The 12,357-nt window shown below is 41.8% G+C and overlaps 1 protein-coding gene across 1 annotated transcript in view; it reads left to right on the top strand.

Moving 5' to 3' along the window:
• LOC126095495 (glucose dehydrogenase [FAD, quinone]-like) overlaps positions 1 to 12,357 on the top strand; it is a 183,273-nt gene that overhangs the window by 79,990 nt on the left and 90,926 nt on the right. The window contains exon 5 of the mRNA XM_049910284.1: positions 8,222 to 8,458. Within this exon, the coding sequence (XP_049766241.1) occupies positions 8,222 to 8,458 (237 nt within the window). The remainder of the gene's footprint in view (positions 1 to 8,221; positions 8,459 to 12,357) is intronic.

Here is a 12,357-nt window from a genome sequence, read left to right as displayed (position 1 = left end):
ACACACACACACACACACACACACACACACACACACACTAAGATAAACACACACACAGACGCGCTCTTTCCCACTTTTTCATCAGTCTCCTGACGGGCTTGATGTTGCCGCAACGATTTCCTCTCCTGTGCAAATGTCTTCCTCACGGAGTGGCAATGAGACAAAAAGTCAGCGATTATTGTTAAATATATTTCAATATCTGCCTTCCCCAACAGTTTTTACCCTCTACGACTCTCTCCAATACCACTGAAATCATTCTCCAATATCTTAATGTATCCATCATCTTGTCGCGCAGGTTAGCCGAGCGGTCTAGGGCGCCTTGTCAGGGTCCGCGCTGCTGTCCACGTCGGAGGTTTCCAGTCCTCCCTCGGGCATGGGTGTGTTTGTGTGTGTGTGTGTGTGTGTGTGTGTGTGTGTGTGTGTGTGTTGCCCTTAGCGTAAGTTAGATTAAGTAGTGTTTTTTTCTCACCTTTTCCACTAATCCTTTCCTCGTCGATTTTGCTGGGTCTCACTTTATTTTTCACCTTATTAGTCCCTCCAGTTTTCCAGTATCCTTTTGTAACACCATATCCCAAACAATTCGTTTCTTTTCTTTTTCGGTATTCCGACATTCCATGAGTCACTTCTGTTCCCCCTGTGAATACTTCGACAAATTCAGGTATATGTTTCATACTATTTGATTTCTTTTGGCTGGGAATATTCTCTTCGCATCTTATAATCTGCTTGTTAAATCCTACTTACTACTTGGAGATGTGGTTCGTCTAACGCAACTAAATGACAGGCTGTTTGCATTGTGCCATACAAGTTTCTCTTCATTTTGTATTTGTGAAGCTTACTCAGTGGCCTGTAACGCATGATTGTATTATGTATATAATAACTGCGTTATACACTAATCACAGATTTGTTATTACATTACAGTTTTGTGTTATTCTCTTCTTCTTACGTAAGAAACAAATCTTTGTGGCACAAGTTTCCTGACATTAAATTACTATTTGGTTTTACTTACGATCTTACATTGAACTTGGTTAATCTTTGAACACCAAGACGTCCAATCTTCTGCGTTTTTCGGACGTATTTCAACCGAACACGTCACTTTCACTGTTCACTGTATTTTGATTTGGTATGTCTACTGTACATAAGAGGGAGCCTTCGTTAAGTAATACATTTTTTTCTCGGCCAATCTCGGTTGAAAAAAGGTAGTATTTCTAGTGGGACGTCGTGCAATATTCCCGCCTTAGCCACTTTAGTTTCATGAAGTTCCGATGGGGACAGTGCAATACGTAGCGCCGGCCGCTGTGGCCGAGCGGTTCTAGGCGCTTCAGTCCGGAACCGCGCTGCTTCTACGGTCGCAGGTTCGAATCCTGCCTCGGGCATGGATGTGTGTGATGTTCCTAGGTTAGTTAGGTTTCAGTAGTTCTAAGTCTAGGGGACTGACGACCACAGATGTTAACTCCGATAGTGCTTGGAGCCATTTGAATTTTTTGCAATACTTAGCCTTCAAAATGGCGTCTTTAACGGAGGTGCGTCCACGCAGAGAGCTGTTACTGAGTTTACTTTGAAGAAAAACCACAGCAACTCAGATCTGCATAGGCGCTTACAGAATGTCTACGGAAAGCCGTCAGTGAACAAAGTCACACTCAGTAGTCGGGTGAGGCGACTGCCAGCATCGCAACAAGGTTGCGCAAATCTGTCGGGTCTCCCAAGTGCCGGCCAACAGCACACTGCTCTGACTCTTGCAGTACGGGAACTGCGGGTACTCTCATTCGAGGTGATCGATGGATCACAATCAAAAACCTCGCTGCGTAACTGGACGTCTCTGTTCGTAGTACTGACAAATTTGTCTAACAGTTGGCGGACTGAAAGATGTGTGTCCACTGGGTTCCTCTCCGCCTAACAGAAGACCATAATGAACAACGGAGGACCAGCTGTGCGGAGTTTGTAAGGTGCCTCTTACGTGAGGAAGACATTTTTACCAGTTTTAATAAATTATTGTCTCTTATTGATGTATTCACGATAGTTAGGAAGTGCTGTAGTCCGTAGCCGGCCATGAGTCGGAGAGCATTTCCCATGCTGGCTGGCTAGGTGACGAAGCGACCATATGTCGCGCGTAGTGGGGTGGGGCTCGGCGCTGGACCGTAGCAACAAGCGTCAGCCTGGGAAATATACATGACGGGAAGTACCGCCATCTTGGCGCCAAAGTCACCGATTTTGTTTATTTGTATTTAATAATTAAAGTCATTTATGACAACATGAATACTAGGAGGAGCCTCTGGATGTTTAAAACTATTTATCATAATTTTGCCTCGTTAAAATTCACACCCGTTCATTAACAAATGCATATCTTAGTAAGTATGACCATGATCGGAAATCCACGAACTGTGACGAAACTAGTAAGAGATACGCACTGCGCGCCAAATTCGGCTGTCGGCGTTAAGAACTCTTCCTGTGTTGTTCGATGGTAGCCATGCTCTCAGTTACGAGTAGTTTGTGACATGAGTATTTCATTATTGATCTAATAGGAATAAAAGTGATATTACGGCATTCTGAATGTTAATTTGGAGTAAATAGATACCCCAAAGTTGATCGACAGCAATTTCATATAATTAGCTTCCACCGACAGAGCCATCCAATGCGCCAATGAAGAATCTGCACAGGACGACATTTACGAGAGCTGCACCCCTCACAGGTAGGAGGAAATCCGACGACACGACTCACCAAGGTGGATCAAGAAAGGTCCGACTTACACTCGCAAATTCCGGGTAGAAATGCTAACCAGTTATACTGTACGTCACATATACCACCCTCTACGGAGTCGCGGCTAAGCTGAGTAATAACAGTATCACTTTAGAAGCGAGGGGATCTTGCAAGTTGTTTTCGCTTTACAAGGCTGATGATGACAATGTTTTCTCAAAAATAGTCGCGGGCGATGAAATATGGATTCATCACTTCGAACCGGAACAAAAAGGCAATACAAGGAGTTGCGCCACACTACCTCCCCTCCGAAGAAAATGTTCGAAGCCACACGCTCAGTTGGTAAAGTCATGACAACGGTCTTCTGGGACTCTGGAAGAATTATTCTGTTTGGTGCTCTTCCTCATGCCTCAACGATCGACTGCGGCGTGTTCGTCGCCACAAAAAGGCAAACAATCTTCTTCTCCATGACAATGCAAAGCCTCACGCAGGTCTCCGCACCGGAGAGGAGCTCACGAAACGTCATTGGATTGTTCTTCCTCATCCACCCTACAGCCGGGATATCGCACATTCCAACTTACTACTGCGTGACCCAATGAAGCATGCACTCCGCGGGAAGCAGTTCGTGATGACGGGAAGGCTATTGACACAGCAAGTGAGCTCCGACGTCGACTAGTAGAGTGTACCATGGGGGCATACAGGTCCTCACAGTATCGTGGCGCAAGGCCACCACGTTGAACGGAGATTATATTGAAAAATGGGGTTTCGTAGCCAGAAGAGTTGGGAATAGTATGGTGTGTTGGAATCCTGAATAAAGCCAAAGAAAAACAGTTGAACGCCCCTAGTAATATTGCCAATTGTCGCAGTGTCTTTCGTTCATCTTTTGTACGTGTCGTGGTGTCGGTATGCAGTTTAACACTTTTTTGTTTGTTACGTGTGTGTATGTGGATTTGTATGTGGCAGGGCTTGGGAAATTAAGTTAATTATTTAGTCTGTTTGTTACTGTTTTCGAGGATAACATGACCAGTGAGTTGTTGCTGATATTCATTAGATCTTTCATTTCTTTCTTATTCATTGCAAGGGCACTTTGTGTGTAAATCCTTTTTGTAATGTTAAGGGTTTTCTGCTGTTATTGTTCATTCTAACAGTTTGGTTCAAATGGCTCTGAGCACTATGGGACTCAACTGCTGTGGTCATAAGTCCCCTAGAACTGAGAACTACTTAAACCTAACTAACCTAAGGACACCACACACATCCATGCCCGAGGCAGGATTCGAACCTGCGACCGTAGCGGTCGTGCGGTTCCAGACTGTAGCGCCTTTAACCGCTCGGCCACTCCGGCCGGCTTTCTAACAGTTTCCGTATCCTGTTGGATGACTCATTCCCATGCTTTATTCAGTGTTCAGTGAAAGTAGAATGACTATTTTTATATTTCAAGTGTCTTGCGTGTTCTTTACGTCTAGTTTTTTACATTTATGACTGTCATTCACAGGCCCACTTGCTTCATCTGGCATTAATTGTTTTCCGTCATTATCATTAAGTTACGAAAGAAGAAACCACCGCATATGTGAGTAAAACTGTCGGAAAATCAGTTTGAAATATACTGTAAACTTGTGATCAAAGTAATGTACAGAAGAGAAGAAACAACCAAATTGAAAGAAGATCAATTTATGTTACCACTAATGTGTTCTACTTTATACTTTCATTGTCCTCTTTTTCTATGCGCACCATAAATTCTATCTTAGTTTAATCTTCAGTCCAATTATTATGCCTCTAATGAATGAATAAATATTAGTGATCAACGTCCCGTCGACACTGGGGTCATTAGACACAGAGCTGGGATCGAGTAAGGAGGGCGAAGGAAATCGGTCGTGCCCTTTCAGGAAAACCGACCTGGCATTCGCTTTAAGTGATTTCGGGAAATCATGAAAAAGCAAAATCTGGATGACTGCAAACAGGCAAACAGATTTGAGCCGTCGTCCTCCCGAATGTGAGTCCAGTATGCAAACCACTGCGCCTTCTTGCTCTGGTGTACCTCTAGACCAGTGGTTCACAACCTTTCTTAGACCGTTGCTCCTGAGTGCACTTAGATATTAGTTAACACTACCGTCCTCCACCGTCCCCTCCGCCGTCTGTTGCCCTCCTCTCTCTCACGTTATCGCCAACTTTAGCTTTTAACGGAACTGGATTCGTGGTGCATCGCAAGTGCTACCCACAACTCCTTCTCAGATAAGAAAGCTAACTGTCCAAAGTGAGGGCAGATACTTGTTACGAAACATACTTCCCTGCATTACTCCTCTTCATTGCGGCACTTGCCTGACTGCACACTACAACCCCACCCACAATCAAACAAGTTCGGATGTACACACTATACTTACTGTTCGTGAATTACTTCATTGCTGCACTCCTTACTTCTGAACTGGCAGAAATTGGAAGAATTATGGCTCTTAATGCTCTATGTTAATAACACTGTACAGCGCTATAGTAGCCCTTATATAGTTAATGGTGTGTCATGGTGTCTATTAATTCATTTGTCTGTTTCCAAGAGAGCAATGAAGCAATTTCTGGACTACTGCAGCTACTATCTACTACTTGAGAAGACATTTTCTTGAGATATTTAGCATTTGTTACGTATGGTCTCACTTTCATCATCAGCGATGTCCCGGACAGAGCACACCATATCTGTGCAATGGGTGGACTGCGTGAGGAACCTGCTACATTGAGAAAAAGTAATTATTGATAGCTTATATAATCAATATTAGAGTCTCACAAAATTGTGATAACAATAATGATTTTTTGAAAATAATTTAAACCTCGTGCCTGAAACAGAATCTAATCTTTTTTTTTTTTTTTTTACCCCTCAGGAAATTTTATTTTACCCCTGATAAGGTAATTACCCCCAGATTGGGAACCACTGATCGAGACTCTCAACTCATTTAAATAAATGTTTCAAGTATTCCTTCATTTCAACTGGAAAGCCACTATTACCTGCTAACTTCAATACGAGAGTTTGCCCTCCTTACACTTCTGCTTCTTTTACAAAACCTTCAGACGCTTTCTTTATTCGATGCACAATTTTAGACATACGAATGAAAGAGCTATGGTCTTCAGTATTCTAACTGTTTGACACTGCTCGCCAAGAATACCTCTCCTGTGCCAACCTCGAAAAGTAACACTTGCACTCAACATCGTGAATAATTTGTTGGATATATTCCAACATCTGTCTTTCCCTACAGTTTACACCCTCTACGGCTCTCTCAATTACTATGGAAGTTATTCCGTCTTAACAAGTCCTTTTTTTGTCAAATTTTCCACTTGTTCCTGTCCTCGCCGATTCTGTAGAGAACCTCACCGTTCCTTACCTTATCAGTCCGCGTAATTTTCTTACAAAGCACTAAATCTCTAACTCTTCGATTCCCTTCTTTGCCGCTTTTTCACAAGTGCGTGATTCGCTTCCGTACACTACTGTGCTCCAGACGCACATCCTCAGAAATTTCGTCCTTAGTTATGGCTTACGTTTGATACTATTAGATTTGTTACACCAGGAATGCCCTCTTTGCCAATGCTAAACTTTTGTGTCCTGCTTGCTTTGTCTGTCACGAGTTATTTTATTTCTAAAATAAGAGAGTTCCTTCATTTCATCTAGGTCTTGGTTCCCAATTATAATGTTAAGTTAACAGCTAATATAATTTCTGCTACTCCTCATTACTTTCATCTTACTTCGGTTTACGCACAATCTGTAGTGTGACCTTAACTGAGGACTTCATTCAACTGCTCCTGCAATTATTATTCACTATCAGCGAGGAAAGCAAAGTAATCGGTGAGTCTTATCACTGATAATGTTTCACAGTAAATTTTAAAGCCACTCCTAACACTGTCTTTCATTTCCGTCTTTACATCTCCGATGTAAAGATCTAACAGTAGGCAGTAAGACTGCATACCTGTCTTACACTGCCGGCAGGGATGGCCGAGCGGTTCTAGGCGCTACAGTTTGGAACCGCGTGACCGCTATAGTCGCAGGTTCAAATCCTACCTCGGGCATGGATGTGTGTGATGTCCTTAGGTTAGTTAGGTTTAAGTAGTTCTAAGTTCTAGGGGACTGATGACCTCAGATGTTAAGTCCCATAGTGCTCAGAGCCATTTTTGAACCATTTTTTTGTCTTACACTTTTTAATCCGTGGACTTACCTCTTGGTCTTTGCTCCTCATTTTTACTTCTTGGCTCTTGTACATATGGAACATAACCCGTCTTTCCCTAAGTTTAATCCTGAGTTTTGAACATCTCGCATCCTTTTACATCGTCGAACTCTTTTTCTGGGTTGTAACTTCCCAACAGAAAAAATATGTATAAAATTTATGTATATAATTATAACATTCACATATACTGTAACCTTCCAACAGTTAATTATTCCGTAACCTCGCAATAATAACGTGACTAACCTCCCAATAAAAAAATGTGACTCATATATAACCTTTCAATAATTTACTGACTGTGAATCTAAACTGGTAAATTTGGACGGCAGCGGTGCTGCGTCGTGGCCCTGAAAGATCATTCTGAATAAATTGAAAATTCTTGCTTCAATTAAGTCGCCGGATTACGCGTATATATCTGCCCCTACAATAAATTTTTCTGGCACAGCTCAGTGCAATGCTGGTCGCTAGATTTGTCATGTACAAAAAGAAACAACTGATTTTTTTCTTTACGATAATCGGGATGACCATGTATTGCAGAAATTAGTAAATTCTTTAAATTCAGATGAATGATGTTATAAGAAAGATTATTATTAAAAGATCTTTTTAAAAACATTTACATGGGACTTACAAATTTAGTTTTAACAAATTAGATATGCGCGCGGCTGCTTTTACTTATATCATATCGCTCAGGCACGACCGGCCCACCCGCCCGACTGCGAGCTACCACTACTACTGCCGACGCTGCTGCTACTGCAGCCGACGCTGCTCTCTGGTCTGCGACTCTATTACAGCTTACATATCGCAGGCAGCGCGCGAGCAATCCATCTAAATTACATCTGCTCGAGTGCGCTAGCAATAAATTCCTTAGTCATGGACCTCTTACGAGGTCAATAAATCGAATGAACATATCTCTATTTTTTTGCCTTGCTTCCATTAGCCAGCCGGTGTGGCCGAGCGGTTCTAGGCGCGTCTAGAACCGTGCGACCGCTACGGTCGCAGGTTCGAATCCTGCCTCAGGTATGAACGTGTGTGATGTCCTTAGGTTAGTTAGGTTTAAGTAGTTCTAAGTTCTAGGGGACTGATGACCTCAGATGTTAAGTACCAAGTGCTTACAGCCATTTGAACCATTTCATTTTTTTTTTTTCATTATAAGCGCAATCTCACGACTGTGTCTCGGGCGCCTTTACATCTCCTGAAGCCAAACGGGTCCTCAATTTTTTTTCTTTTAAATACTGTGTCCATGTCCCTGTAAATACACATTCCAAACAGAGCCCCACAACCTGACCCATGCGTTTTTGTACATATATTTCTGTGAGATGTTACTGGCCTCGTTACAGGTACAACTTACAGGACCATGTGACCTACCGCGGCCTACTCCTGGTGGAGGAGTTCGTCGGCCGTAAGGAGTCCTCGGACGCGTTCCTTCATATGGCAGAGGCGTACGAGTACCTGCTGTACCGAGCCGGGCCCCTGTCCTCTCCAGGGTACCACAGCCTGGCTGGCTTCATCAGGAGCGGCGAAGACGCAGATGACGACGCCTCTGGCTACCCCGATGTCGGCATGTTTCTCTTCGGGTAAGCAATTCGTTCCAGTTTCAAAGCTTCAGCTTATAAGATAACAAAATAGAATGACTAAATCGTGCTCTTGAAGCAAATTTACGGAGATCGGTGGCAACGTCAGTAACAACAAATTAGTTATCTATGGTCGATAAGTAAAGTGTCACGACTGCCTCCATCCGCAACTCGTGGTCGTGTGGTAGCGTTCTCGCTTCCCGCGCCAGGGTTCCCGGGTTCGATTCCCGGCGGGGTCAGGGATTTTCTCTGCATCGTGATGACTGGGTGTTGTGTGATGTTCTTTGGTTAGTTTGGTTTAAGTAGTTCTAAGTTCTAGGGGACTGATGACCATAGATGTTAAGTCCCATAGTGCTCAGAGCCATTTGAACCATTGAACGATTGCATCCATAATAGCTTGTAGTGAACGAACTGTTACACCACATTGAGAAACTGTTATGCGTATTATTACTTTCGCAAACCACACTTTGGGGAGATACTTTATGTGGTGATGAATCTTTTGTGCTCTTCAGATTAAGAAGCTATTAAGTACAACAATGACACTCAATGAAAATGTGAAAATTAGGTGAACCAGCTGCAATAATTAAAGTATATTAGCGTAACTGCTTTTTATTGCACCACGGCTAATTTGATTCTGGTTAATAACGCGTTGTGAAACATTCAATATCTTTCCATACGTGTTAAAAAAGAAAACAATAACATACCAATTATGGTAGTACTAAACATGGCCGTTTACTCTTACTCTTGTGAAGTATATTTTATTTATTGGAACTTTAAATATTACTCACCAACAGGCGCAATCTCAAATGCAAATAAGCTTCCAGGCATAGTCACAAGTAAGGGAACTGTGTCTGGTCATTCAGTACTAAGCGTGGGCTGATGGACATGATAGGATAGTCCATCTTATTTATTCCCTAATTCTAACATCAGCATTTTTTATCTCTGGAAATGGAGATACTCTGTACAGACACTAGTTTAAAATCGTTGATCCAGCAAAATTTCACTGCACCACATACTTATCTTTGTATCTAATGAAGGCGTAACAGCCGAAAACCGTTTCGTGTAATAAATAATAAACACTGTACAATGTTACACCAGTGCTGAATCTTTCATTCATAACGACAAAATTGAATAACAATTCACAGCTTTAAAAGGAATTGATCGTGTTTGATAGTTACATGAAGGCTGTGAATCCATCCCACGGTAACTCATTGTACTAATGATAAATCGCAGTGTCAGTTACCATGTGTTGATAATTATTTTGAGAGAAAGGGAACAGTAGCAGGTGGACCATTACAGGAGTTGTGCTTCTTACCTGGCACTGCACAGCAGTTGCCCTAAGATGGAGGAATTGTGGTTTCAAGTGAGATGGCAGGCAATAACAGTATCATGTCTGTGGCCCACCACAGCTAGTCTAGGAGCTTGCGGCAGTGACTAACAAATGGTCATCGTTTATAATCATCAATCTCTCATCCATCATATTCTTCCATTTAATTGGCCAGTTTGTATTCTTCGAGCTACCAGTCGAATTACTAGTTAGAATATCCATTCCTCTTTCTTAATGTCCTTTTTTCTTATACTAAATTAAGCATAGATTTGTCAACAACTTTCCTCTTGAAACTATTCCTTATGTTTATTCCTATTCCTTATGTTTAGTTTCCTGAGATCTTCTCTCAATCTGGAAACTCCATGTCCTGTTGGGTAGTAAATTAGAGTTCACCTCGGTCGTAGCAGTGACCTGTCCCATGAGTATTATGAATAGCAAACAGGCTGACGCTCCTCCCACATCTATAATGCCCTTGCTAGGAAAAAATTCTGTGGTGTCATTGTTTGGCGAGACGCTCTGTTTCCAGTCTTCAAGTGTGCTTATGTATCCACACTCTACGAGCTGACATACTAATACAGCCACCAGTAGTTTACTGACAGTTTGCGACATTGCGCTATTAATTAGAGTATCTAAAATGATAATGAATGTTCACACTGCTCTTACAGCTGATTCCTGTCAGAGAAATAAGTGTGTAATGGCGAAGTTAATCACTGTTGCTTCCAGCAAAGATAACTTGAGAGCCCTCATATACGTCTGAATGAATTAAAAAATCAAGTAAAAGCAAGAAAAAGTGCTATTCTTACGGCCTCCTAACACGTGGCTGGATTTCAAATCATTGGCTATATTGCTACCCAGCGGCCAACGAACGCGTGCATTGCATTAACCGTGGATGAAATCAGGCAGGAATTTGCGATGAAATAATGTTCTCTTCACTCAATGTTCTAATTTTTTTAAAACTGAGTTTATTGCAAAAACTAAAATATTCCTTTGCAATCCAACACCGTGATCACATAATGTTGCTCGATGTTGCATATGTTATCCTTGGACCTTTCACTGTTGCTATTTTGCTTATTTCTTCCACTTCCCAGTACACATTCTTCCTGTTTTCATGCTCGATCAGTGTTCAGTTTTGGACGAGCTACCCAATGGGACATCTTACCACTAAACCTGAGGGATGGGGAGTTTCCCTTGTAAGTTCACACGAGTTAAAAATGCTTCAGAGCCCTCATGATCGTAACACGCGAGATTTTTACAAGTCCACGACTAAATATTTAGAAAATATTTCTGATACACACACGAAGCTACGTCCAGCCACCCATACGTCCCATCTGTTCGCGTATTCCACTCCATATGACCGCCGAATATAAAATGCCCCTGCACGAAAATAGCCGCCGTTACTTATAGCCTCGCACTAATGTGAGTCAAAATAGCACACTTCCCAAAATGTGCATAAAGTTAATATTATACATCATATTACACATCAATCTGGACTCATATTGCATTTTTTCTGTATCATTTATGGTTTGGTGACAAAAACGGTTTTGTTCATAAGGACGATATTTGCGTCATTATATTATCTATAAATATCAAACAATTAAACTAATTGCAGTCGTACATCTCTAATTACATCTATTTACTAATGATTCCGCTAATTTCCCTGTTTCATATTTTATTCACGAGAAAATTCACTTTTTCATGCACTGAATTTACATTCTGGCCTCTAATTTAAAATACGTAATATTCACAAAAAATATACAATAATAATTCGATGGTACTCACTAAGATCTATCCATTGACACTACATTTATCTGACTCGCATAAGGCGTTAGCAGATTATTAATTTTTAAAGGTCATTTTATATCCAAAACATTTAATACTAAATAACTTAAAACCTAATGCCGCAACTAGGGCGCTTCTTTACTCATGCACTAATCTAATTTGTGTCTTTAAAACCATGTAACTTGTTTCCGTTTACAGATTCCCTCGTTTAATATTTTCCTTATTACATCAGTTCGGCTACGACCGCTGCCCTCCCAAGTCCACTCAAACAGTCGGATTTTTCCCACCAAGGGCCTGTGTCTTCTGCTACCTGACCTGCACTCAAGATTTCTCATATTTTGAGGCTTGCCAATCACCGCACCTCAGAGGTGTCGCTACCTGTTGACGTCACCACAAAGCTAGTCCAGCCTAGCATTCCGTCCCCCCACTCCAACTCCGCCACCAGCTGGCCAATCACGTTCTCTTGGGTGTCACTACACTCCCTGATTCGGCTGCTAGCTTTCTTAGATGTCGAACACGAACTGCCGGGTCTGTTGTTAACATTTCTCGTAGCCATTTCTGGCATTTACCGTTTCAAGTTGTATACAGTCAAAATGATTTCTAGATGTTTTGACCGACTTTCAGTGGTTCTTACCACACTCCTCAACAAATTATTCGTCGCTGCCATCTCTACTTCAATTCACCAAGATAACTGCCGAAGTATTGTACTGCCAATTTTAGTCATGATATGAATGATTTAATAAATTTGCTACATACCATGCTGTGTACATTCCACAGAACAATGTCTTCCTCTCGA

The sequence above is a fragment of the Schistocerca cancellata genome, chromosome 8 (assembly GCF_023864275.1).
Source record: "Schistocerca cancellata isolate TAMUIC-IGC-003103 chromosome 8, iqSchCanc2.1, whole genome shotgun sequence".
Classification (NCBI taxonomy): domain Eukaryota; kingdom Metazoa; phylum Arthropoda; class Insecta; order Orthoptera; family Acrididae; genus Schistocerca; species Schistocerca cancellata.
The sequence above is the reverse complement of the archived record's forward strand: the minus strand, read 5'-3'. Positions and strand labels throughout refer to the sequence as shown.